Genomic DNA, 27,833 nt, shown 5'->3' with positions numbered 1-27,833 from the left:
CCACGTCAAGTATTGAGCCGCATCAGAGATACCATTAGCACAGCACTTGTTTGACAGGAGCAGCAGCCAAGCCAAGGTCTCACATGTCCTGGAATTCAGATGTGCCTTTCCCCACGCAGGAAGAAAGTCGGCGATACAACATTGTATGTCCAAAGAGGAAACTATATGGATTCCCAAATAGTTAAGACAGCACTTTTTTTTGTCCAGCGCAGAAGGATGTGGTTATCTAACTACCTGCTCACAGACAGCATATGTTTCTCTCAACGTTTCTGCCTGTTGAACCTAATGACTTCCAGATGTGGTTGGTCGGTAAATCCATAAATAATCCAGAAACATAATAAAAGTATGGCCATGAGGTTTTAACATGCAGGCTCCAATTCAAATTTTATGTTCAATTGGACATGTTGCATTAGAATCTGAATTCCCCGGTACGGGCAACACAGGAGTTCACAGATTTGCTCCCCCACCCGTAATTCAGGGAGGCGTCGGCTGAGTACCAGGGTCAGTACGATGGAAATTGAAATATGTCATCTTATGTCATTAGCCTCTCTAAGAATCAGTTTGCTCTGTGAATAAATTAAATTAATAATTATAATTTTATAATTTAATACCCTGGTGAACGTAGTTTGTAAACTTTGACTTGAATGCCTGAAGAAGGAGGCAAGATCAATTCTGTGTCAAATTCATAAGTGAACTGAATATGAAAAGGTTACTACAAGATGGACATTTTGACCAGATGATGGCGCTAGATAAAAAGACAGAGAATCACTAAAATAATTTGAAGTAATGGAGTGCAGGAGGGAACAGAGCAAAACGGCAGTTTAAAGTTTGAGAGCTGTTTAGAGAGACTAATCTGTTTAAGTTCATACAATGACATCGTATTTACGCTCTGTCGAACTTGTCCTTCTCTGCCAGCAGCTGAAGGGAACTACAAATCATTATTGATAGCTGAGGTGGGTGTCCACTCAGATTCTCTACTGACCAGCATGCTCCAAACCAACAGGGCCCAATTAATGAGCAGAGGGCCAGAGCAAAGGGAAACCACGTCAAGTATTGAGCCACTTCAGCACAGCAGCCAAGATGCTGTTTAGCTACTAGCTAATAGTAGTTTTGCTATTACTGTAGTTGTAAAACTATAATAAATAGTGTCCTGCTTTAGTTGTAGTTCTTAAATAGAGCTCAACAGTGTGGTTCCAGAAGTAAAAATCCCATTCATTTTCTTAAGAGATTTTGATTATCGGCCATATTTTAACCATCCAAGTAGTCTTATCACATGCTATGAGATGTTATACATGTATGCTCCTGTAGAAGCCACAGGTCTGTATGAATTGCATTTTCTTTGCGATGTCACCTACTACACTAACCACAATCCTCAGGTGTAATAGTGAAGTCTCTTATTGGTGGAGCTCACTATTACTTTGGAAATGTTTCCTACAACCGGAAAAATGTCAATTTGGCTACGATCAGCAATGATCGCACCGATCAGCTCTACCACACTAGGTTACGACACTATTCACGACTTGAAACACGTGCTGGAAGTTGTTGTAAAGGGATAATTCACAATGGTTTATGGGATGCGTAGTTCCTTTCCTTTATAAGTATGTGAACAGTCTTGTACCTTTGCCTTTTTTACGTTATCCAATATTTGTTTTGCTTAGAATCAAATGTTTTATGGTCACGGTTTATCTTGTAGCTGGTCGGCCTGGTTCCAAGCTTAAAACTTTTATGAATGCTCTTTAAAAACATACACTACTTAATGTTTGAACAATCTAAAAGAGTCCAATCTAGGCTATAGCTTGACTAGTTCATATGTATGAATATTCTTTCATTGTCATTTAACTGCTTCCTTATTCATGTGATATAACAAACTCAGCTACTAAGATGTTGAATCTTAAAAATTAATTTTCAATCAATCCTATTGGGTCCTTGGATCCTAACAATTTTACTGGTTTTTGGAAAATTTTACATTTCCTTAGATTATAAACCAAAGCAGATCTTAGACAATCTGATTATGGTCTTAACTCAATTTGCTGTGTGCACATTTCAACATGTAAAAATCATTTTCACATGTAGCATTAATCATTGTATGCACCATGTTGCTGACATAGTTCAGTTTCTCTGGGTCATGCCAGTTAATCCAGACCTGCTGTGTCATCTATCATGACTGTCACTTCAGAGGAAGCTCAGACTCACATCTTTCTTGGACTGACAGAACAGAATTTGTAAGGAATGTGATCAAATTGCCAGTCTCAAGCTAGGGGGTAGCCTAGCTACTGCCCAGGCCGCACTGCAGCGCAGTCCTGCTGTGTGTCGCGTTTGTCTGTTGTTCACACTGGCAGCATGTCTCCTGCCGTTCTGCATTCATTTGCAGATTAATATTGAAATCGTGGTAAAAGATCTTTCACTTACCAATTTGATGGCGTAAAAATTAGGTGAGAGGTCGAATCTCGTGAAGAGCAGCGTTCATTCCGCCACTGAACTGTGGGCGCTCTAATCTGTCAACATGGGGGCCGAAATGAAGCAAGCCATTCCGCGGCCGTTCCGCGGCCGTTCCGCAGTCGGTGTGCCCCGAGCGTGAGCCTAACGACTTAAACATGCATTTATCCATTCGCTTCACAAGATGACACAGTGATCAGTGCTTACAGTAGTTTAACGAGCCTGATCCACAACAGTTTGTGCAGGGGTCATTTTAATGTTCCAAGGTGTAAACAAGAAATAAACAACAAAGACTGAGGCTAAGTACATTTTGTTCTCCAATTTATCTTTCACAATCCAACAATAGGGAGTAAAAAATAATTTACAGATGAAATTTGGATCTAAATTGAAACTGAAGTGGTAACGTTTTTTAAAATATCTGTTTATTTTGGGGTATTTCATGTTCGACCATCCCACGTGAGTGTAATTGCTGGAGGATGGAAAACAAAAGGCGCCACTGGTGAGCAGCTATTCCATCCGTAGACATGCTGTGATGAATACAGATGCACTTAAACACACTTGTGGTCAGACTGTGTGTTTACTTGTCCATCACAATGAGAGCACAAATAAGCAGACAAAGCAGAATACACCATTTACTTTTTGACTCCGGGATAATAAATGCTGTGGATGCATGTGGTAGTCCCAGAATCCGGCATTATTGAACGGCCCTGCTGAGCGACATTTTCCAACCAGAAACACTGCAAAATTATTTGGCTCAATTTTCACCCATTTCCATTGTCTCGTGTGACGGGAGCTGTGGCTGTTATGTTGTACTGTTCATGTTCAGCCTGCCCCTGGCTGCGGGGCCTTACAGTAAATGTAAACTGAGCAGCTCAGGGTGGATTCCTCCAGAACTCTTCACTCAGCAGTCCTGTTGCAGAGCCATGCCAAGCCCACATGAGCCATATTCAGCTTTTTAGGAATGTGGATCTAAGGCTGGCGCTGGCTTAGGAAGTTTGGTGGGTGTAAGAGGGAGAATGGAACGGAGAGGGGATGTCTGTGTACAATTAAGCTGAACAAAGCCATCGTTGTATGGGCTCGCGCGGAAGACCAGCGAGGACCTTTGGCTGAAAGAGAGGAAATGTTATCTCCTTTCATTTCTATGATTGCTGGTTCTGTCAAAATGATCTTATATCACCATAAGTTGCAGTGTGAGAGGTGGAGACAGACAGATGCAGAGGCAATATGGGTGGTCTGAAATCTGGGTTTGAGGGTGACGTTTTATCCCAGTGATCAGAGCTTCCACCACACAATGTTAACTTTTCCAACCTCAAACTGGTCCACAAGAATTGTCAACATTTAGCGGTTCTACATGGACGAGTGAGTCACCCTTAGCTGAACGGTTCCCTTGACGACAACATATCTGTCTTATCAGGTCCTGTACCCCATCTTACCTGGACTTCTGGACTGCAACCCATTCAGAAGGAGTCCTGTCCGGCAGGTGACTTCTGAGGGTGCTCGAGTCCTGGGTAGCAGTGGACTGCAGGTCCCTGGTGAGATCCAGCAAGTTGTGGAAGTCCTCAATGAGACGTGGATGCTACTCTCAGACTGTCAGCTCCATCCAGAGATTTCGTCTCAGCTCATTGGCTACCTCTTCTACTTCATCAATGCATCACTTGTCAACTCACTAATGGAGAGAGGTACCAGTGCATGAGAGACTAAATATACACTAAAGTTTCAGACAGACATTCAGACAGATTGTGTCAGTTTATTATTATGCCTATACCTGACACCACCAGCACAGAGATAACAGGAGTGAGGGAGAGAAATGGGACAGTTATGCTCTCTAGTGGCCACAAAGAGCCATGGAAATTCTTACAAGACCTACTCACCTTGCTCCTTTGTAACATATGCATGAAGAGTGCATAATAAAACACAAGTAGTGCTGTTGTAGAACCTAAAATAAAATGGTAAATAAAAACCAAACCATATCAACCATTATAGATTATAAATAATTAAAAGAGCTATAAAAAAATTACATTGTACATTGGCCTGGTGTGTCCATGAGCTGTGCATATTTTCTACACACTATACAATGCAGACATGGGGGACTATTTTCAGCGGCAGTTTTATCCACATGTGATGCTCATGTGAGTATTAACAGTCAGAGTTGTATGTGGGACTCACTTTAAATGAACAGAATACCATACAAATATAATAATTTATAATAAATTCATCAATGACTTCACTGCATTTATTGACTGTAAGATGTGCAGAGGTTTCCTGGAATAATAGAAAACTCTAATGCTGAAGCAACATGACATAACACAACATTAATTTGCAACATTTACAACAAAACATCATCCTGTAAGGGTCAGAAAGTAAATTAATGTTCGACTAGTTTTGAAGATGACTTTGTCCTTATTTGTACACAGGCTCAGAACCGGGTTTCTACCAGTGGTCCAGAGGTGTGCAAATGCGGGCCAATCTGGACTTGCTCCTGGACTGGGCCCATGCAGTTGGACAGGGAGAACTGGCCTTGGATCACACAAACACACTCTTGTCAGCTATCAATCTTCTTGCCACACCGAGAAAGAATTTACTGCAGGTGCGCACACACACACACACACACACACACACACACACACACACACACACACACAGGTCTCCTCCTCTCCGAAACATACAAGCTCTGTTACATTAAAAGTCATTGTTTCCCCCATTGTGTATAACAGACACAGGATGTATCTGTTGGACTGAGAGCCGAGCTGCTGCTAATGTTTGCACAGCTTGGTTAACCTAAGAACCTAAGATCTAGATGTCTAGATGCAAGTCATTAAAAGCAACCAACAAAGTGTCTGATCAAATGGATTACTGCAAGAGAGAGTTGCTTCAAATGTTCCGGCCCTGATGTACCTGAGACATGCGATCTTAAGAAGCCCTGCAGTCCAAGTCTTCCATGAAGCAACCTTCTAACTGCCACTTCTGTGAGTCTGATCTATCTGATCCTTGCTTGAGCTTTTCTCGCCACAAGATCCCAGGTTACCTTTGAGATAACCCCCAAGGATAATCCAGGGAAACATTAAAAGATCCAGGGAGCATACACGGCTTCAGGGATCAACGTGTTGGAGCAGAGCTACCCAGAAAGGAAAAGTAGGCTCGCCTGCTGAAGTAGCCTACATGGAAGCATTCTGAAGCAGCTTGTCAAGCATATCAGGGGAAGATAATGGTCTTTGGCAATGACCAGTCCAATTGTCACGAGGACGCAGTGACCCATCACCTCAAAGGGAAGAAGCTGAACTCCACCTGGTGACTTAAGTGCTCTCTGATAGGACCGTGTAGTGGAAACTGAAGCCAGACTCAACAAAATCAACACAACACACAATATGCCAATCCTGTAGCCTTCATCAAGCTGCTGGGCAATGCTAGGCCTGCCGCAAAAATGTGGCCTCATTGTGTCTAAGCGACTGTGGCAACTTTCATGTTGTTTGCAGTTTTCAGAGAGATGTTTTAGGTCTCGAATCCACGTCGTTGTCCACAGTACCTCCGTTCCGACACTTTAAAACCGCAAACAGGGGAAGCAATAAAAGGCATTGCTTACACTACATCCAGTTAGTCACTTCTGTTTCTCTTAACAAGAGCGGGAGAAGTCCCTGGGTGTAAGCTCGTCCTCATCACTTGCCGGCTGATGAATCTGTAAATCGGATCGGTCCGGACCAAGCTCTTTTATCCTCTTTTTTCAAGAAATTGCCAGATTTGCCGGATTTGTCACAGTTCCACTTGATGTCTCCATATCTTTCCCGGTCAGCTCGCAGCGGAAGTAACTCGGTGACGGAGGGTGTACCCGAGACGGCGTCGAGGGTCGACTAATCACATTACATATAAAAAAATGTAAATCAATCAAATAGTGTCTGGGGCACACAAAGCCCTTGGAAAATCTGCAACAACCAATTGAAGAGCAGCCTCAGGTCCCGTGGTTGCCAAAAGTGTTTGTATTTATACAGAAATTAACCAAATACAATTTGCATTATATTTAATGCTCACCTGCGCGTACGGTCTACTTGGCGCATTGTCCGAGTAAACTATTATTATCTAATCAAATTATGTTTAACACAATTTCTTTTTCTCAGAATGTTGGAGGGGATAGCGCCCCGTATTAAAAATCTGCCACTGTTGCACAGTTAAAAAGTGAAGCCTCAGTTAAAGTGCAGAGTCCATAGAAGGTGCATGTGGTCTACTGGGAACACAGCTGATTTTACAGTCTTACTGCTGCAGGAAGGAAAGACCTGCAATACCTCTCCTTCAGACACTTTGGGTGGATCAGTCCGTCGCTGAAGGAGCTGCACAATGCTGTGATGGTGTCCTGCAGGGGGTGGGACTGGTTGTCCATCAGAGATGACAGCTTTGTCATCTTCCTCCTCTGTCCCACCACCTCCACTGGGTCAAGGGGGATCACAGGACCGAGCTGCCCCAGTCTGCTCTGGCCCTTCTTATGAAGTGCAGTGGCATAATCAGTCCAGTCCAGTTTATTGTTCAGGTGAACATCCAGGTACTTATAAAGAGTCACTATCCCAATGTCCATTCCCTGGATGTTCACCAGGGTCGGGGATGGAGTGTGTGCGCCATGCGGAAAACTACAACCAACCAATTTCTTTGGTATTTCCCGTGTTGATCTGTGTGTGTGTGTGTGTGTGTGTGTGTGTGTGTGTGTGTGTGTGTGTGTGTGTGTGTGTGGATATTTAGACATCTTGGATATCCTTGCGGTCTCACTACCCTACCCTGAGTCCAGCCCAGCTGAGCCATCTACTGAGTCTATACAGCCAAGGGTCTTCCTGCAGACACAAGTGGATTCCATCAGTGCAGGATGAAGCAGCAGTACTTAAAACTTGTGAGTGATGATCATACTGGTGGCCTGTTATTTCTGCGTCAGTGTCCAATAGTAATCATGGATATGAAAAATCTTGTCATTTTAGTAGAATGTAACATGTCCTTTCCTTCCTCAGCTGATATCCTGGAAAGTTTTGACACCCAGCATCCTCTGGTGCTGCCTGGCGGGGGTTACCAGTTCCAACTAAGAAGGGCAGTAACAGATTTAGACCTAAGTGAACAGCTGGACAAGCTCAAAGGGTTTATTTCCTTACTCCCTAAACCACAGTCTACTGAAGTCACAACTACTGTGGAGCACCAGGTACAAAAATGAAATTCATGCTGTTTGATTTTAAAATGATATTGAAGTATGCAAACTAAACAATATAAATATCGTTGTTAGAAAAAGAGAGTGAAAGAGAGCTGGGAGCGTGACAGTTAGGATAATAATAAAACTCTGTTCTCCAGGAACTAATTCCTGTTATGATATCTGAATATGTTGAGCCTGAACTCCTTCAGGGGTTTGTCAAGAGGTTCCAGAACATGAAATTAAAATATTTGTTTAGCTATTAAACATGGACTCATGTGTTTGACAACCTACAAAAAACCAGAAGCCTGCGGGAGTGGAGCTGTCTCCTTCATTATCATATCATCCAATATGTACTTTATTCAGCAAACATAATAAATGTGATCACTTCAAATGCATGACGACTGTCTCACTGAACTGCTGCAGCTCACAGGTGTTCACACTGTGTCTGATGCAGCATTATAGACAGATAGTAGACAAATTACACCTTTTGCATTTACACAACCTAGATGGTTAATGACTAGAATCAGTCAGACACTGATGTACTGTTATCTCTGTACCACTGGAGTGACTGGCTGTTGCCCGCTTGGAGGACGTTACGTAACAGTGTGTGGTTGCTGCAGCCGCCAGCTCGATCTAGATACAACCTCTGGTGGTCTCTCCACTACCTCACAGATGTTAACGTGGGTCTTCGCCCTGTCATAATTTAATCAACTTCTTTGGGTTAGCTGTCTGGGGAGTTTTAGCACTTAGCATTTGGAGCTTTTCCATTGGCTAACTGTAGTTGTTAAGTTCTGAAACAGTAGTGGTGGTGTTTGTTATCTGAGGCCACTTTTTCATATCTAGTTTGAGATGTAACATGTGGTGTTACTACTTTTTTTTAATCACTCCAAGAAAGGGGTTAAGTGTACATTAGCATATACCGTTTATGACCATTTAGAGACCTCTGTCCTGCTCCCACAGCCCCTTCACATGTTGAATTAATATGACTTACCCTACCATTCACATGGCCGGCCTGAATTATTGTTTCAGTCAGACAAAGCTGTTATTGATGTAAGCACTGCTGAATGCAAAAGATGCAACAGGCAAAATAAACATTTTGCCTGCACCCACTGTGCAAAACCAGCCCAGCACCAAACAGCAGACGCACTAAGTTAGTGATTAGGTAATTAACATAGTGAAGCATTTGCTTAGGAGTGAGGAGAGTAAATGTTGGACTTACATTCGCCAATGTGGCTGGTGACACAACTTCAAAATTGAAAATAAGAGATGTATTCTTGTGGCGCATTCCTGACTTCATATCTACCAAGCCTTTCTAACAAATACTTTTAAAATACAGGGTGCGGTTAAACCGCTCCACCAGTCCATCACTTTGATGGTGGAGTGAGGTCACCCATAGCCATTGGCAGATCTCACCAAAGACCTGGTACTCAAAGTTCTACCCCTGGTCGTTTGTGGAGCCTGTCAGGGACCCCGAAGCAGCCAAAAACCTCCTCCACCAGCATACGCCCCAGGCCACTAATCCATGGCCACAAAGACATAGCGTTTGCTGGAATTGATGACTGGAAAGGGCACAAGCATGTCCACTCCTAATTGTTCCATCGGGGCCCCCACCAAGTACTGCAGCAATGGGGCATGAGGGCGCTGGGTTGGTCCTTCCTGGGCAGTGCAGGGGTTGCAGCAGTAAACATGTGTTTCCTGTCCCGTCGACAGCCCTGCCAGTAGAACCAGTAGCTGCAGGATGTCCCTCGTTCAGGGCCTGTGACCTCTGGTACATCACCCCATCACAGAGCTCGAAGTTGGCCACTTGGGAATGGCAGGCTTTTACCTTGGGCCCCAGTGCTGACACCTCTTTCCAATCAGGGTGCGCCCTGCCTCCAACCAGCCTTTCACCAATGCCTTTAGTCGGGTGAAAGCTGCAGCACAGGTGGTGTCCCAGTCAAATGGTTGTCCCTTTTCAGTTAGGTGATGAAGTTGGCTGGTGATGGTGGCAAAGCCTTGATCGAAGCGGTGGTAATATGAAGCCAGGTCCAGGAAGCTCTGCCGCTCACTTATATTCGCACCTTTGCTGGGTTGGTGGCCACATCGCGAGTGCTAACAACATGGTCTTGTCAGCAGGGGACACTTTGCATGGTTCAGCTGCAGCCCTGCCTGTCGTTTAGCAAGGGCCAGCCGATGGGGGCATTGGCAGATGAGTTGGGCAGATCCGTTCTCAATGCTGTGCTGGACAAGCCCAGTTGGACTGCAGTCTTCATCTCTAGCAGCGAAGATGTCCATGTAGTCATTGAGGAGCAATTCAGCTGGTGGCGCTGTTGGGGGCCGTCCTGACGTGTGGTCAGAGAGTAGGGACACTCTACTGGGTAGATTGTGTGGAGAGCATCACTTCTGCCACTTCAGTTTCATGGAGGGCCCACAGGAAGGCATTGAGAGCTAGCTACTCTTCGACAGAGGCCCATCTGCTGCAAAGGCACCCAGGCACTCTCCTTCCTGACGGTGCACGGTTGCTGCCCAAATTTTTTTTGCAGTTCTGTGGTCAGGGCGTGGAGGTCTTGCTGCTCTACTTAGGTGAGGTCAAGCAGCACCTGTAAAGTCTTTCCTTCCAATGCCAAGGTCAGGTGGGTGGCAGCATCTTCATTGCTCCAGCTGCTATGCCATGTGGTTAGTTTAACTTAGGAGTAGTACGGCTCTTGCGGTGTTACCCCCGCTGGTGATTTAGGTGCAGCAGTAGGGTGTCACAGGCTTGGTGTGATTATATGCGGTTTAGTTTCATTAGTACGAGCAGCAGTGTTGCATTACGGTGGATCAACATTTAGCAGTTGGCAGCAGTGTGTGGATAGCAAAAGTCCTCCCACACACTAGAGGGACAAGAAGTCACAATTCATCAGACCATTGGGGGAATTTACTGTTTAATGTGTGTATGTGGAAATTATGATATTAAGCAACAGGATTTTTCCATCTACTATATTAATTATGTCTTGCTTATTGGAACCTAACATAGACAACACACCCCACAGTCATGGTACATTGGCTACATGGCTACATTTACCAGTAAACTCAAAGTGAACTTAAAACTATCATAAACACATAGATCTAAAAACCACTCGAACTAAGTCAGAAAATCAACATATTACTAAAATAAAGACTAGATAAGCTACATTTTACCAGAACACTTAAGAGTCCCATGAGCCTTTGCACCCATGCTCATGAATGCTAAAACTCTGCAAGTCAGCTTATAACCACATTCTCCACAATGTCAAACTAATTCATACTAATATGTTCATTATTAAATGTGTTTTTCTAATTTATCCCTCTTGTTCTGATGCCGTTTATCACCCAGAGTGGTACAGTTCAGAGCCTCCCATTCCCATCTGCTACCCCTGATGCCTCACCTCCATCACCCCCATCACCACCCTCTCCTCTCTGCACCCACTACCTGGATGAGTTCAGTTCATGTGGCGCCTTCCTTTTGTCGCAGAAGCTAAGAAGTCTGGAGCAGCAAATCAGAGAGACAAAGATGACAAGTGAGATGAGGAGGTCAGCTCTGGACCCCTCCTGTCTCCTCACCCCACCCAACACCCCCCTCATAGATCTTGTTAGTTTGGTAAAGGCAGGCCAGGATAAATGGACAAAGGCCGACAGTGAGACACTTCCCTGGACCTACGATGTAGATGCACCTGACAAAGGTATAGAAAGGTATAGAAAGACTTTTTAAGGCTGTCATGTGCTTGAAAATGAACTGAATATCTGTCCTATTTTGTTCTCTCTTAGGTGGATTAGTATTTGAATGTCTGGCTGCATTGAAGGTAGACCGTTTGAAGACAGACTGCCCCAATATGAAAAGAATTTTGGAACTAAAGGAGGAGGAGGAGCAGCAGGAGAAGGAAGAAGAGGACAACCATTATAATGACAATAATGGGGAGGTGTTCAGCTTGGAACTGGAAAAGGGTGAAAGAGGACTTGGCCTTGCTCTGGTTGACACAAGGGTGAGTGAGGGATATGTAAATGAGTGAAAAACTATGAAATGTATCTTCCTATTGCCATAGTTACATTTGACCACAGTTGTTGATGGTGCAGGTGAATATGTGAAAGCAGTTCTGCAGCCACATTATATGACAGCAGTGAGACAACAGGGACTTTTCTTGGATCTTGAGCAGTCTTGAGGACTAGTATTTATTGAGAGTATTTACTGACTGAACTGAGCATTCGTCATGCTTCACTCATATACTGCCGACTTCCAGCTGATTGAACACAGGTGAAACACATTAGGAACAGGTGCAGACGATCACAAGGGCGGGGAAACAGGACAAAGGCAGGAAATAAAGCTACGGACACACAAGGAGCAAAATTTCTAAATAAAACAGGAAACACAGAACTCAAGGGAAAATGACTGAACACAAGCTAAACACAAGGAAGCACAGGTAATAGTCAATAAACAAAACACAAGCAAAATATCCACTAAGAAAAGTGTTCATCAAAAACCAAAAACTCCAAAGAGTTCAAAGTCATGACACTTCCTTATTCAAAGCAAACAACTATCATCCTGTATGATTTTTTTCTTTGTGTTGCCACTAATTTACAAATGTTAGCACAAGTGTTAGCAAGCTAATACACTTAGTTAAGATGATTACTGCACATCATTAGCATGTTAGCACTGTCATTGTGAACATAACAGCAGGCTCATGCATTTATCTCAAAGGGGATTGACACTTGTGGGAGTGTAGCAGTCAACTACAACATTTTGAACATAGTTCAAAAGTAACATTTTGACCTGATCCTCCAGGAAACATCCTTGAGGGTGAAAGGCATCTTCATCCGCTCAGTGGTTCCAGACTCCCCTGCAGCCCGGTGTAAGAAGCTGCTACCAGGAGACAGGATCCTGGCTGTAAATGGAGTCAGTCTGCTTGGGCTGGACCACAAGAGGTAAGGATAAAGTCCAGATCTGAACAAACATATATTCAAACATGAAATTAAGATATCACTTTCTTAAATATCTCTTCTGCTTCTTTGTCTCTGTTTTGTGTCTGTCAGTGGAAAAGAGCTGATCCAGTTATCGGGTGACAAACTGAGATTATTGGTGACCAGGTGTGGTTGGATGGCTGAGGCTATTAAGACCGGATGCTGACTGGATTTTTCACACCGCTTTTTCTAACCAAGAGACTGATGAAGCATCCGAAGCACACTTAAATCTGTCAAGAAGAGTTTGTAGAATTTTCAGCGCACTATGAAATCCTGCTTGAAGCGAGTACCAGATTTTCGCTGCTCAACTGAGATTTATAACTACAGTTAGGTGACAGATTTAAGAAAAAATCTACATTAAGATTGTTAAAATGTTCTTCCATCACAAGCCTCTATAATAGCTTCGTTGGTTTACATTATAGATGCTCCAAGCCTTTCAAAATACATATTTTCCTTGACTGTCTTGATAATGTCTGTAATCAGTGGTGTCTAGTACCAAAATCATCCATACATACAGGGCTGGACTGGCCATCTGGCATACCAGGGCACTTTCCTGGTGGGCCGACGTGGCTGTTGGGCTGAGGCAGTTGTCTTCGCTTTTTTGTCTTATCGGCCCATGAGATGTTTTGTCCTTAATTGACACAGCTGTCAACTGATCACCACCTAACGGGGAGTTAGTTTTGCATTGCAGGGGAATAGCGAGGGTAAACTGGGACCATCGAATTGAGGCCCTTGTCCATGGGATCTTTAACTCCAACCTCCCCCCCACTTTGCACCTCAGAGGAGCCTTGGGACATGTAATCTGAGTGGGCCAGGTTCAAAGCCTCCATTGTGGATGTGGGTGCCAAGAGCTCTCGGTTTAGTTGGGAGTACTGCAGGAATATGGGCTGTTGTTAAAAGCTATTTAATCCTTGTATAACCAAACTACACTGTATTCATTGATTGTCTGTCTGTTGTTGTAATGCACTCATTGCTGGCTGTACAACGAATTGCTCCATAGGGACATGGACAGGATTTTGAGGCATAGCCAGGGGGAGGAATGTGTCCGGTCAGTAGACTTTTGTAATTTACTGAGATTCAGCTGTTAAAATTTGAACTGAAATAATCACCAGTTTAGTAAGGAAACAAGTTAAGAAATCCCAACTGACATTTTATCAGACATTAAAAAAGTGTAGGAGGAGGGGGTTTAGGGAACAGGTTTACGTTTTCATCATTATCATCAGTTCTCAAATGTTAAACCATTGACCTCATAGGCTAAACTGGGGTAGAAGTAATTCATGTTTAAAGGACCATTGTGAAGGTTTTATGGAGATTAATTGGCTAAATATATACAGCTATACAGTGGATCATAGAGTTTATAGCAGATCAACCACTGAGTGAGATACAGAACCTCTGATACAGTTAGCCTGAATGCAAGAACTCCTCTACACTACAATAACGAATTTAGTAGCCTTCTTATTTGATTGCAGATAAAGTTTAACAATAAAAACAGAATACAGTTGTAAAAAAAAGCAATACAGCGCTTGAATCTCATCAGGAAATTGGATCATAGGCTGTAAGAACATTTCAGAAACTGTCTACAGAAGCCTTGTCGAAAGCGTAATGTAAATTATCCAAATCCATCTCATCCAAATGTTCACCTTTCAATTTCATTGCTATAAATTTATATTGTTCATTTATTTCATTTTGCATAATCCCTGATTTATCACCCTTGTAAATATTCCATTTCTAGTAGATATTAGTCAATAAATCTCATATTTGGTTGTTGCATTGTGTGTTGTTTTAACATAAAGAATGAAGATAAACCATGATTTCAGACTGATTATTAATTACATACATAAATTTGCTCCAATTGGAGCTGGTGCCCTGTTTCCATAACAAGTGCAAATTCATCATAATGCTACGCTAGGATTTACAACTTTAATTAACAGGAGGTGAAGTGTTTATTCTTCCGTTTTGCCCGGTCCCTGTCCGCACAGCCCTAGTGTTATATTTACATTTCAACTTTCAAAAGGTCAAAACTCTGTTTCTGTTTTATAGTTTTTATTATTTTTTTATCACAATATTCAAATCACATAATTCACTAGGCTGCCGTTGAATAAACACTTTTACATACAAAATGATTTTGGCTTCATCACATTAAACAGACAAGATAATATATGTTGGATTATATCACATGTGAATAGACTTTATGTAATTAAACATGAATCATGTCTCATGTTTGTGAGTTTTAATAAAGTTTGTTGAATATGAACAATGATTATCCTATATTATTACAAAAAGTCCAAAACAAATGTCCCTAAACGGACAATAAAGTATATTGTATCGTATTAATAAATGTGTTATTTATGTGGATCTTCATCAGTTTGCTCGACTTCATGGACCCACACAAGATCAAAATGATTAAAAAAAAACATTTTCCATGAAAATAAATAAACAAGCCATCTTTTTACACACATGAAAAAGTCGACAGTAGCAATAAAATGAGTGAGAAGTGAAAGGAGAAATAAACAAAGCTTTAGAATAACGAGCGCAGTTTAACAGTTAAATTGAGCAGATTTGTCTTGAAGAAACAACATGATGAATAAAATCTCTATCTCTACCTGCTCTGATCCACTGTCACAGAGACACTCACAGGTAACAGCTTCACTGGGGAATCATCCATAATGTGAAAGAATGGAAACATCTTCTGAGTGAAAGTGTGTGTGAAGGTGTGAATGTGTGTGTGAGTGTCTGGATCAGAGAACGACACTTCTCCTCTGTTCCAGTCCAGTTTCACTCTGATCCTCTCGATCTTCTGCGCAGAGAGAACAGATATTGGTGATGACACTGTTGAGTATGTACCTCCATGGAACAGTATTCCCCATAATCCAGACTGTTTGTTTCTCTTCCTCTGGACAGACTCTCCCAACACACCCAGTGCCCAGCATATATTGTCTCCAACCTGGACGTCCCAGCTGTGAGTCCCTGAGTGAAAACCCTCAGATCCCAGGACTAAGTGGTAATAATCAAACCTCTCTGGATTGTTAGGAAGCTGCTGTTTCCTCCTTTGTCTCAAACTGGTCAGATCTCCAGACAGGAGGAGTCTTGGATGAGCAGAGTTTGGGTCCAGAACCACAGGACTGTAGGAGACCATGTCCTTCATCGTGTTCCAGATGTTGAAGCTCAGGTTGCTCAGGTGTTTGGCCTCGTCTATCAGAGCTCCTGAGGCCAGCTGTGGATCATCCAGCAGGGGGTGCTGCTGGACTCGTTCCACCGCAGCCTTGTAGTTGAGCAGCAACGAGGCGTCTTCAGCTCTCAGCTCGTCCTCTGTGGTTCTGATTGTCTCTGAAAGAGCCGTTATGTCTCCGCCCAGAGCCTCAATCTTCTCCTTCATCATCCGACTCTTCTGCTCCTCTTCCTCCCTCAGTGCAGCCATCCTGGCCTCCTCTTCCTCCTCCAGAAACTGGTGAAGCTTTTTAAACTGCTCTTTGATCTGCCTCTCTGTGCGTCCGGCCTGGACCTTAATGTGTTCTGCTGTTTGGTCAAATTCTACTTTAACATGTTCAAAACACTTTAACTTCTTCTTCAAGGGCTCCAGAGTTTCCTGAAGCTGCTTCTTGGGTTGTTTTGCAGCTTCTTCGATGGGTCGGAATTTGTGGTCGGTGTGTATTTCTGAATCTCTGCAGATGACACACACTGGCTGCTGATGGTCCAGACAGAAGAGTCTGAGTTTCTCTGAGTGCAGACTGCAGAGAGCATGTGAAGAGCTCTGATCTCTCTCCTGCAAGTAGGCCTCACACAGGTTCTTTAACGCCAGGTTAGCTGGTTCGTTCATTGAAGATCTTCTCTTACAAAGTGGACACTCTTTCACTTCTTTGACTTTCCACCAGCTCTTCACACAATCTTTACAGAAGCTGTGGCTACATGACAGAATGACAGGATCTCTGAAGACATCCTGGCAGACGGAACAGTAGAGATCCTCTCGTGATCTGGAAGCCATTGAGTCTCCAGGTGAAGCTGAAAACAGACAGTCAGTCACAGCTCCACGAACTTCACCGGGGTTTACTTCCACTTTGAGTTGAGGTGTTTGTTAAACTCACGGTCAGTGTGTGGAGCGTCGGCAGGTTGTAGTTTTACTCTTCTTTCCTGTAGCTGGACTCACACAGAGGACGTTTGGTTTAGTTTGGTTTGGAAGGTGAATGTGATTGTCTGGTTTTCAGCCTGCGTCGATTCCGTGAGGAACAGATGTTTCCTGGTTTCTGAGGTGTGCCAGGACAGGACTGGTAAAAGTAAATAACTGGTCAAAAGTCATTTGGCAGCAACAAGCTCCCACAGACAAGAGACTTGGTTGTGAAATAGCTGCTTGAATATGATTGTGGTCTGCTGAGTGTTCAAAGTTCAGAGTTAGTTCTGCATGATATGATAAATTATTAACTTTGTCAAGAAGAGGTTTGTGTCAGATCCTACAGACAAAAGTCTGGAAGTGCAGAGGAGAGAGTTGTGGCTGAAGTCCCATTAATGAGAAAGAAGTGCAAACGAATGGACACAGTGTCAGAAAAGAAAAAAAGGGTTTTATAGACACAAATCAGCTCAGGTTTGCGTAATAATTTGTGTGTGAGTAGAAAGTATGAAATCGTCCAATGATTGTACATTTAAAAAAGTTATAATTCATGAATAAACGTATATAACTCAATTTAAAAAACCTGAAACTATCTGAGTCTCAAATCCTACTTATAGACAGATTATTAGGGCCCCACCCAGGACTCAGTGTTAAAGTGCCAATAAAAAAACTAAACAAGTGAACGTGAACTAGTTCATTTAAGAGTGAGCTAGCACAACACTGAGTATTACTATATATAAAACTTCATAAGCTGTGTTATCAAATATGTTTTGCAACTCCAGACAAATTTTATTTGGGGGAAGAGGGGGAAAAATGGCTCTTTTGATAGTAAAGGTTGCCGACCCCTGTGCTAGAGGTTTCTTCCAGTTAATGACGGATGATTTTTTTGTCTCCACAGTCACCTAAGTGCTGCTCATTGTGGGAACTGTTGGATTTCTCGATACATGTTCAGGTCTTTACCTTCTATGTAAAGTGCCTTGAGATATTGTTTATTATGATTTGGCGCAATACAAATAAAAAATTGAATTGAATTGACTTGAACATGTTTGGTTTGGTAACTGTCATATATAGTTAAACTTCCCACATTTGCCTAAACCTATTTATAAAGGGAAAGCAAGAGAGATATATAGACTATCAGCGATAAGCCACAGCATCATTTCATTAGACAGCTGAATCAGTTCCCCGAGCCTGCTGCTGACATTCTGGTCAGTCTTTGCTTTGAACTATGACTGAGGCCGACATGTACTTTTGGTACAAAGGGATTTATCTTAGTTCATACCTGCACGTAGCGGAGGGCCTGAAAATATATGAAGAGTTTACTTTTCGCCAGGATGATATCATCATTGTAACATATCCCAAGTCAGGTAAGTTGTTGATTCAAACTTAAGCTCCTACTTGTTGTAGGAATATTTCAGGCCAAGTATTATTTTTAATGAGTAGCTATACATATATTTAAATTCACATTCATAGTTCATAAAAAATGAACTATGAACGTGAACTAGTTCATTTTTGGAACCGTGAACTTAGTTCAAAATTTAAAAAAATTAACTATGAACGTGGATTAGTTCATTTTCATCTGCATGAACTGAATTTTGAACTAGTTAATTTTAAGTGTGAACTGTGGCTCTTTTGATAGTAAAGGTTGCCGACCCCTGAACTATGGTATAATAGTTGCATATTGTGTGGATTTTTTAAGTTCATTCCATATGAGAGTGGTTACTTAAAGTGATGTAGTGCTGCCACTTTACCAAAAACTCTGTTTAAAATTCGTGATTTTTCAAAAAGTTGAAATGCTTATAATAAACACTAGTTGGTTTTAAAAGATCTTGCTAACTGATCCACAGTTTGGTATCACTGTTGAACTTGCCGGGGCTGACGGTTAAGCTCTTCAAAGTGACATTATGAAGAGACAGGAGTGGGGACTACAGCAGCACTATTATTACTATTAAAAGACAGTGTACAATCAAAGTAATTTTGAAGCTGCTATTTTAAACGTAAAACAGTTGCATGGTGTTGTTTTGAAGCCTGATTCTTTCTGTTCATCCTTCAGAAGTTGTAGGGGGGTTAGGGTTAGTGTAGATCGGCAGCTGAACTAACTAACTTGTGTTTCTTGAAGGTTTTTTACCTGTTATCCAAAAGGCTTCTTCAGTTCTGACAAACCCGATAATGGTTACATATCTGCAGCCCTTTTTAGACTAACCAGTTGATCTGATCACAAATCTTAAGGAGAAAAGTAAACAGATGTTGTCTTGTACCTACAACGCCAGTTTTCCTTGATTCAACTATTCTTGAACCCTGTTCAGGTACGTCCTGGCTGAAGGAGATTGTCCCCCTGATCCTCAGTGGAGGAGACCCAGCCTCTGTCAAGAGTTCTCTCAGCTGGGACCGTGTTCCCTGGCTGGAGGTGAATCAGTACCACTCTGACTTTTCACAGAGGCCGTCACCGCGCATATATTGTACACACTTCCTGTACAACATGATGCTACCAAGCTTCTTTGAAGCAAAGCCAAAGGCACGGCTGCCATACAGTTTGTTTATTTACAGTCGAAGTAGCAGCAAATTATTCCAAAGACCTGTGATGTTGTTGAATATGACACCTTTGGGGAGGCAAAATGTAAATACACAGATGCACAGGAGTGTAGTTCTAAAATGACGGTAAATAAAAGACTTTAAAGTTATGCTACACACTAACTACTTCTACAATTGCAGGGAAATCTGAAAATAAAAGTTTACCACTCAATAAACAAGGTGATAAATTGCAACATGAACACCTAATTAACCTAAAACATTGCACTATAAATCACCAACAGTTAAATATCTTCACAATATAAAAAGGTTGTACTTGTGGTAACTCTTAATTGGCTGACAGCTGCTCACTACAAATCAGCATGGGCCGTGTTTAAAGGACATCACCAGTAGCTTGTTAATCCTCTTTGTTCATACCTATTAAATACTTTGAGCATTTTACACAGTAGCTTCAGACTGTGACGAGAGTGAGTCACAGGGCCTTTCAAGATAATTGTACTGTAACTGGGAAGTCAGAGGGCAACAGGGAAGACAAATCAGTCATCAATCAAGACTGGGAGGGGATTGATGTTCAGAGTTCTTTAAATCATTAATGGATGTCATATTGTCACTGCAGGTCATCTATCTCATGAGGAATCCCAAAGATGTGTTCACATCTTTCTTACATTATTCCGATGCAGCCATCCATATGGTGAAACCAGGCCCACAAAGCGAGTTCCTCCAGAAGTTCCTTGAGGGAAAAGGTTGGCCTCACTATTACACCTATGCATCTAAAGCCCATTACAGACATGAACTCGCAGAATTGTGTCCAGACCTTTTCCAGAGTTTGCCTTTCACACATGAACACGGCAGGAGATTCTCAGGTCAGATACATCCATAACAGAAATCTTGTATTTAGGTGAGGGGTGGCGCAGCATGCAGAAGCTGGATGTAACATATTTGTTCCACTGCAGAGATCATATGTTTTTGTTTAGAGCCCTGATCACCAAAAGCTCTCATCTTAGTCGGTGTCCTCTGTATAGAACCACTTTTTGATCCTGAGATATTTATTGTTATTGTTCTTTTTTATTTCTGTATCTATATCTGTTGTGCCATCAACACACCCACTCACTCGTGGTTAATCCTGAAGAGGATCTCCTGCTGTATTCCCACATTAGCTCATTCAGATTTTCTGTAGAGTTTTTGCTAAGGAGTTGACCAGAGAAAATCCAGAGGCTCTAAGCAGTTCAGTGTATGTCTGAAAAAAGCTTTAAAGTATTTATTCATATTACAATAAAATGCAATACAATAAAATGCAGTACACAAGACAGTAGGTGACAGTAAATCCTCAATTAAATTCATGAAATAGTTATGGCCATAGGGGAGGCAATTAATGACCTTTAGTGCTGGGAAAGGCGCCTCTAAATAAATGTATTATTATTATACATACATTAAAGTTAATGAATAATTGTTAAACAAAATTTTAATTTGTGATTTTCTCTCCCTTCTAGTTTGTCATGGTTCATGGTTTGATCATATAAAGGGTTGGCTGAATGCTGAAGATAAAGATCGCATCATGTACATCTCCTATGAAGAGATGATAATGGTGAGATTTAGCAGTACCTCATAAAATACATAGTGACAACTGAAGAATTAATGGAGGAATGTGAGCTGAGCTGTTTCTCTTTTCTTTGGTGCAGGACCTGAAGGACTCTGTGGCCAGAATTGCTCAGTACTTGGAGAAGCCTCTGACCCCAGAGGTGATAGAGAAGATAACAGACCGATGTTTGTTCAAGAATATGAAGCAGAACAACATGTCAAACTACTCTGTCGTTCCTGCTGAAATATGGGACAGGACAAAGTCAGACTTTTTAAGAAAAGGTGTGTTTCAATAAACAACAGCACGGTTACTATGAGTTAAAATGAAATTACATGCTATACTTCTGAATAAAAAACAAAACAGTTCATTCAATTAAGGACACATTTTCAGAAATTGTTCCCTCAAATGATTCCTCTTGTGTGTTGTGTTTCAGGAGTAACTGGAGACTGGACAAACCAACTAACAGTGGCAGAGGCAGAGTACTTTGATGTTGTTTACAAGTTCAAAATGAAGGATGTCAAGTATAAGTTTCCATGGAATTAAAATAACCGTAATCATCCCAACACACAATGATGCACAAAGACCTGAAAAGAAGACGGAGTTGGTTATGGTTCTATAACAGGAATATACTGAAAGCTGCCAATTAACTAACAATAACATAAAAAGTTTTCATCGACTCAAGCTTAGAATCTCCTGAAGAAAACATCCCTGCATATAAGTGTTTTCCTGAGAAGTACGTGATTTTCGCAATACTCTTCTCTTGAGTAAAAGTAACCAACTCTCTTACAGAACTGTTGATGAACAGATTTGCTTATGTTAATATACTTTGACCCGAATAAAGAATCTTTGTGCTCTGAAAAAGAGGTGTTCACCCTTTTCTTTAAGTGTCTGACACATAGCTACAGGATGTGGACATTGAGTGGACAAGCACTGTGAGTAAAAGGAAAGGAGGAGGAGGGACATTTCCGTGGTTACTCAGAAGACACCCAGCTCTAGTAATCTATACAGCCAGATCAAAATAATCAGGAAGTTAGTCCCCTAAGGCACCTCTGAAACAACAACACGTTGACAACACATAAAACACGCATTGATAACGCGTTAACAACATGTGATCTCAGGTGTCAATTTCATGTGTATTTGAGCCTTTTGGTCACTTCCCCAGTTTAAGAGTGTGACTGCCTCAAGGTTTTTCTCATTTTATTTCATTGAGCTATCTTCCATTTTTTTTTTAACTGATAAAAATGAAATATTTGGATTGCACTTTGATGACTCATCTTTTATCACGATAAAAAAAATGAAAATAATTCTTTGGGGTAAATTATAGAAGCAGCAGCTGAATCGTTCACTGATGGTTTAGATGTTTATCTTACAGATCATTGAAAAATACAATATGAATATTTATTTAGAATATAGGACAAGAAGTTGAACATCCCTTGTACGTTTAAAGGTCTTTGTGGCAATTGACCATGCCACCGGGGTCTCCCACACACAGCCAGAGACGGACAGGTTGCTTTTCAGCTTCTTTTATTAACTTCACACAGTGCCAACATAACCTCGACAAACTCAACTTAAGTTGCCAGCACTTTCTGCTGGCGTCCCGCTTTTCAGCTCAGTCTCTCATGAGTGTCTCTCGTGTGTCTCCCTTGCGTGTCTGCCCAGCGTGTCTCTGTCCTCTGTGCGTGTCTCTGACTCTGTTTTTTGTTCTGTTCTTGTAAGCAATGATACAGGCTGAACTTGAGGGGACACTGAGGCTAAAGGTAAATTCGACTGGCTACTGGCTTGTATGGCAGTACTATGAAAGTCATGTCACCTGCTCAGTAGATAAGACATCATTACCTCTATGCCTTTTTAAACTAAACGCTTTCCCATTTTAGAACATAGGACAAGATGGAGAATATCCCAGTACGTTCTACCGCACTAATTAATGCCTACCACCAGCTGATGTTATCGGATGTAAGTTACCACCAACGGCTGTTAGGGACATATCTTCAGTTGTGTACCTTAGTGTCACCAAGCGGGGTTTGTTGGGAGCATTGTAATTCACAAGCACAACAGCAGAGGGCATACTTGACTATACTGTTAGTTCCAATGAAACAGTAAGATAATTACAGACCAGTATGTACTTTCGGTAGATCGAAGTTAATCATTTACTTATTTATTCTATGAATATACTCCTTTAAATTGTTCTGTGTTGAAGTAGCTCTGTTGATTAATTCAACTTTCATTAGATTGCCACCAAAGGTAGAAGACAAAGTCTTATTACTGAATTGTAATCCAGGCTCAAAATCTACTAACAATATTCTCAAACTTGTCTGTCTTGTCGGCAAATATCACATCCATAAGCCTAGACTACTTCAAACCACACCTAATATCTATCCATTCCATGCATTTTTAGGTTTACATGTACTATATGAATGCTTACAGCTGTGTATTACAATGATAATGCCAACAAGTAACTTTCTGAGTATCTTTTGATACACTTCATAACAGCCAACATTAATGTTAGGACTTCTTGTACTGCTTAGTACTGTTGCTCACGGCTAGTGAGAGTTCAGAGAGAGACGTGCTCTAACAAAATCAGGCCTTAGGCTACTTTGTGTTGAATGATTTCAACACAGAGAGAGAGAGAGAGAGAGAGAGAGAGAGAGAGAGAGAGAGAGAGAAAACTATGGGAGATTGGCAGTACTACATGGGGGGACAGAGAGAGACAGAGAGAGACGTGCTCTAACAAAATCAGGCCTTAGGTTACTTTGTGTTGAATGATTTCAACATACAGAGAGAGAGAGAGAGAGAGAGAGAGAGAGAGAGAGAGAGAGAGAGAGAGAGAGAGAGAGAGAGAGAGAGAGAAAACTATGGGAGATTGGCAGTACTACATGGGGGGACAGAGAGAGACAGAGACAGACAGAGAGAGACGTGCTCTAACAAAATCAAATGTGATATGATATTGAAGAGGGCAGGGCTGAGATGAGGTCAGGTCAGTCCACAACAACCCCTGCGACCGGAGGTTAGTCAATATAAAGCAATAAAAGTGAGTGTTCAGCCTGTGGAAGCGACCTGTTTGCTGAAGCTGCTGCACACGACTCGTGGTTTTTCTCCTTGAACGACAGTATGACTGAGGCTGACCTGTACACGCTGTACAAAGGGGTGTATCTGCCTTCAGGGCTGCACACTCCACACAGCCTGCAATACTACGACGACTTCACGCTTCGCCACGATGATATTATCATTGTAACATATCCCAAGTCAGGTAAGTTCACACTTCTGTATTGTGTGCATTAGTTGCGCAAATTATGTCGACAAATTGTGTCAAGTTGAGACTAGCTCTTTAACTCGTAACACCCCATAGTAGCCACAGAGACATTTTGGATGCACAATACACTTTTATTTGTACGCATTCCATGAACGAAAAAGGAACACAGAGAAGAAAAGTCTTCGATCAAATGCTCCTTTCATATAAAGAATATATCAAAAAGGTCATCCCTTTATTGATTTCCTTTCTTTCCCCAAATCACATAACAAATCAGTTGTACAATAATCAGTAGCAATCATCATAACATAAATATTACTTAAAGTTAGTTAGTTCGTTTTCATAATTTTTTTCCTATTTAATGTAGTGCGTGGATATGGATGTCTGATATTATACCTCCGTCTCTAATCCTCATCATTTGATATTAATGTAAACAGTTTTTACAGGGTTTCAGGAAGCAGCTTTAAATATAACCAATAATATTTGTAAATCAACCACATCTTTAACCTTTAACCCATGTGACTTCTTAAACAGTTCACTGGTATGTTCTCTTACATTGACTTTGATTTTAAGTCTTAATGCTCTTTTCTGTAATACATACAAGGGTCTAATATTAGTTTTATATGTGTTGCCCAACACCTCGGTGCTATAAACAAAACGTGGAGGAATAAGTGAACAATGTAAAATATCTTAACTGCCCTTCGCTTTGTACAGGACTACAATACTTTTGCTCACTTTCCCCTTTATTTATTCTATAAGTGGTTTCCAAGTAAGTGTGTCATCTATTACAACACCCAAAAACTTTTTCAATTACCAAAAGTCATGAATTTGGCATTACTCCAATTTAAAAATAATACATTTTCATCAAACCCCATTTTAAGTTTTACTGTTTCACAAACACTATCTGTAACTTTGAACTGTTTAACTAAATCATATTCAGGCCAGAACCAAAAAATATTTGTGTCATCTGCAAACAGGAGGAATTATTTACCTTGGACTCTTCGCTAATTCTTTTAGAGGAGCACAACTCAGTGTGAATAAAACTCAGACCATACTGCGCCTTTCTGTTTTCCTCAACAAAAAGGTTGATAAATGTACCGTATGCTTACAGAAGCAGCTCGAGAAACAACTAAGAACCACTTTATTTGTTTATAATAATATTTGTTAATACTGTTTGCTTAGCCTGCCCACTGAAACCTGTTTTCTTTATTTAGGCACAACTTGGATGCAGGAGATTGTCCCACTGACCATGAGTGGAGGCGATCCGGCCTCCGTTGAGTCTCTCCACAACTGGGACCGAGTGCCCTGGTTGGAGATGTATAGGTCCTGCGACCTTAACCTAGAAAAAAGGCCGTCTCCTCGCATGTTCACGACTCACTTCCACTACAACATGATGCCTCCAGGCTTCTTTGAAGTAAAGCCAAAGGTAAATCTGTCTTACACAGAGAACTACAGGTCGGCTGCAACTCTCACTTCTATTACATCCAGGGTGAAGACTTAACTGTTTGCAGTTTGAAATCAAACTGTTGCTAATTTCTTACTCTGCAAAGTAACTTTCTACCCATGTATTTCATATTATTCTGTTTATTTTACTCCTCAGTCTATATGATCTTTGTATTGTCTAATGTTGCTTTGACATTTTGACATGCCTTTTTTATCTTGAATTGGGCTGCTGTGGAAATGTGCTTAGCAAATAAATTTGCCTTGCCTTACGTATGTACCATTTCTCTCTCATTGAAATTACTTCTAATGTAACATAGCTGTCATGAAAAAGGCACAATACTCACTCTAGCCTTTATACAGCTTCTTCATTTTTATGACTGCTCTTTCTGGCTCCCGTCCTTCTCCAACATGTTTATCAATCATACGAGTGCTTTCATTTGCCTGATTGAACTCCCAGCTATTCTCGAAATTACGTGATACTTCATAACTCTGTGTATGTACCAGTAAGAATTACAGGGTAGGTGGTCCTGCCACTGAAGTACACGTCCACATGGTCCGGAGGTCAACCTCCCAGGTTTCAGGATTCTACTATGTCAAATCCTCTAAACTCAACTACATCACAGGCATTTGTATTTGCTGCCACTCAAAAGGCCTACACAACTACAGAAAATGCTATGTGAGAAATTAAAACAGAGCAGATTGAAGTGTAATTTGATATACCACAGGCGTAGTTGAAGAGTTCCATGTGCTATAATTGATTCAGCAATGTCATTCTCACTACAGGTCATCTATGTCATGAGGAATCCCAAAGATGTGTTTACATCTTTCTTACATTATTCTGAAGTGGCCTCATTCCTGGTGAACCCAGGCCCACAGAGAGAGTTCCTCCACAAGTTCCTTGATGGAAAAGGTCGGGCTAAGTGTTACACCTATGCAATACAGTATTCATAATAAAATACACTAAGTGACAGAAACCCTCAACTGATAATAGATCATTGTAATATATGTTAAATACTTAGTGTGATTTTCTCTCCCTTCTAGTTTGTTACGGTTCATGGTTTGATCATATAAAGGGTTGGCTGAATGCTGAAGATAAAGATCGCATCATGTACATCTCCTATGAAGAGATGATAATGGTGAGCTTTAGCAGTACTCCTGAAAACGTCCGACCAAAATCTCTTTACAATGTTTTTTGGAACAATTCTGACCTCAGAATACGTGATAATTTATGAATTCTCGTAGGAATGTGAGCTAAGTTGTTTCTCTTTTCTTTGGTGCAGGACCTGAAGGACTCTGTAGCCAGAATTGCTCAGTACTTGGAGAAGCCTCTGGGCACAGAGGTGATAGAGAAGATAACAGACCGATGTTTGTTCAAGAATATGAAGCAGAACAACATGTCAAACTACTCTGCTGTTCCTTGTGAAATATTGGACAGGACAAAGTCAGAATTTCTCAGGAAAGGTGTGTGTTTCATTAAATAATACACACAGTACTGTTCGTAGATGTGGTCCACTGTCCATTAAAATAAGGACATATTTTCACAAATTGTTCCCTCAAATGATTCCTCTTCTGTGTTGTGTTTCAGGAATAACTGGAGACTGGAAAAACCAACTGACAGTGGCCGAGGCAGAGTACTTTGATGCTGTTTACAAAGACAAAATTAATGATATCAAATATAAATTTGTATGGGATCAAAATAGATTTGATGAGCACACTCAATGATAATCACCCCGCCATACAATGATGCACAAAATATGCATCTTTCTTAAGAGACAGATCATTAGTATTACTGCCATTACCAGCATTACTTTCTAATTACTTATCTTAATTAGAAAGCTGCAGTCTCATCTTCTTGACTTTATTTCAAATCCTTTGTGTTGAGATATATATATCAAAGGCTTTCTCAAATATAACTGTGGCTTTCAGCATGGACTGCTAATCCTATGTCTTGCCAAGATGACCAAGGCAGGCCTGATTATGCTCAAAGCTAACTATGATATAAAACTTCCATCTTCTGTTCCTAAATGTATTCCTATTCTATTTTTATTTGCTTCCTCATTCACTACATAACATCCTGTTTTTTTTTTAAATACCCTGTCTGAACAGTGGAACATGGGGATGGTGCTGGTTGGGAAAAAATTAAAGGTGCAATTGTCTGTTTGTATTTAACTGTGTATTTACTGACACTGTCTCCTAATATTGAATTATAAAATGTTAAGAATGAAAAAGAGAAAGTGGAAATGTATGGTAATTATTTATTCTACTTTATTACTTAATAATTTCTGGTGCATTAAGGCATCGTGTTGTTGTCAGATTACTTTTTGGGGTAACAAGATTTAAGGCGGTTTGCTTTAGGAACTCAAAATAAGATGACACGTGTTAAATTTGTATT

At 41.2% G+C, this 27,833-nt stretch overlaps 3 protein-coding genes across 4 annotated transcripts in view; 2 read left to right on the top strand and 1 right to left on the bottom strand.

The window, feature by feature from the left end:
* si:ch211-176g6.2 (ras-associating and dilute domain-containing protein) overlaps nucleotides 1–14,355 on the top strand; it is a 29,197-nt gene extending 14,842 nt beyond the window's left edge. Inside the window, exons 11-18 of one of the 2 annotated variants that reach the window (XM_035146536.2) lie at nucleotides 3,851–4,115; nucleotides 4,851–5,023; nucleotides 7,159–7,303; nucleotides 7,419–7,603; nucleotides 11,064–11,271; nucleotides 11,357–11,571; nucleotides 12,369–12,508; nucleotides 12,617–14,355. In XM_035146536.2, coding sequence (XP_035002427.2) covers nucleotides 3,851–4,115; nucleotides 4,851–5,023; nucleotides 7,159–7,303; nucleotides 7,419–7,603; nucleotides 11,064–11,271; nucleotides 11,357–11,571; nucleotides 12,369–12,508; nucleotides 12,617–12,710 — 1,425 coding nt within the window. In that variant the 3' untranslated portion in view covers nucleotides 12,711–14,355. Of the gene's footprint in view, nucleotides 1–3,850; nucleotides 4,116–4,850; nucleotides 5,024–7,158; nucleotides 7,304–7,418; nucleotides 7,604–10,925; nucleotides 11,272–11,356; nucleotides 11,572–12,368; nucleotides 12,509–12,616 lie in introns of both variants that reach the window. The other variant, XM_035146535.2, reaches the window with a different exon arrangement.
* Nucleotides 14,356–14,926: 571 nt separating this feature from the next.
* Nucleotides 14,927–16,632, bottom strand: LOC118100971 (nuclear factor 7, brain-like). The gene has a single exon (XM_035146537.2). It carries the CDS (start codon nucleotides 16,524–16,526, stop codon nucleotides 15,144–15,146), a length of 1,383 nt encoding a protein of 460 aa, XP_035002428.2. The 5' UTR covers nucleotides 16,527–16,632; the 3' UTR covers nucleotides 14,927–15,143.
* Nucleotides 16,633–17,846: 1,214 nt separating this feature from the next.
* On the top strand, nucleotides 17,847–27,597 carry LOC118100908. Its single transcript, XM_047338423.1, has 12 exons — nucleotides 17,847–18,010; nucleotides 18,950–19,158; nucleotides 19,789–19,915; nucleotides 20,663–20,757; nucleotides 20,852–21,032; nucleotides 21,185–21,278; nucleotides 23,769–23,998; nucleotides 25,213–25,424; nucleotides 26,225–26,351; nucleotides 26,483–26,577; nucleotides 26,722–26,902; nucleotides 27,027–27,597. The coding sequence occupies exons 1-12, from the start codon at nucleotides 17,872–17,874 to the stop codon at nucleotides 27,161–27,163; spliced, it is 1,827 nt and encodes a 608-aa protein (XP_047194379.1). The 5' UTR covers nucleotides 17,847–17,871; the 3' UTR covers nucleotides 27,164–27,597.
* Nucleotides 27,598–27,833: the final 236 nt, after the last annotated feature.

Source organism: Hippoglossus stenolepis, chromosome 21 (genome assembly GCF_022539355.2).
Source record: "Hippoglossus stenolepis isolate QCI-W04-F060 chromosome 21, HSTE1.2, whole genome shotgun sequence".
Classification (NCBI taxonomy): domain Eukaryota; kingdom Metazoa; phylum Chordata; class Actinopteri; order Pleuronectiformes; family Pleuronectidae; genus Hippoglossus; species Hippoglossus stenolepis.
The sequence above is the reverse complement of the archived record's forward strand: the minus strand, read 5'-3'. Positions and strand labels throughout refer to the sequence as shown.

What these genes read in the sequence shown, in the direction of transcription:
- LOC118100971 (XM_035146537.2), bottom strand. Translation starts at nt 16,526, where the DNA reads ATGGCTTCCAGATCACGAGAGGATCTCTACTGTTCCGTCTGCCAGGAT.
- LOC118100908 (XM_047338423.1), top strand. Translation starts at nt 17,872, where the DNA reads ATGACTGAGGCCGACATGTACTTTTGGTACAAAGGGATTTATCTTAGT. An exon ending in TGTAACATATCCCAAGTCAG is followed by an intron (nt 18,011 to 18,949) that starts GTAAGTTGTTGA and finishes AACCCTGTTCAG; the next exon opens with GTACGTCCTGGCTGAAGGAG. An exon ending in GAAGTTCCTTGAGGGAAAAG is followed by an intron (nt 19,916 to 20,662) that starts GTTGGCCTCACT and finishes TCTCCCTTCTAG; the next exon opens with TTTGTCATGGTTCATGGTTT.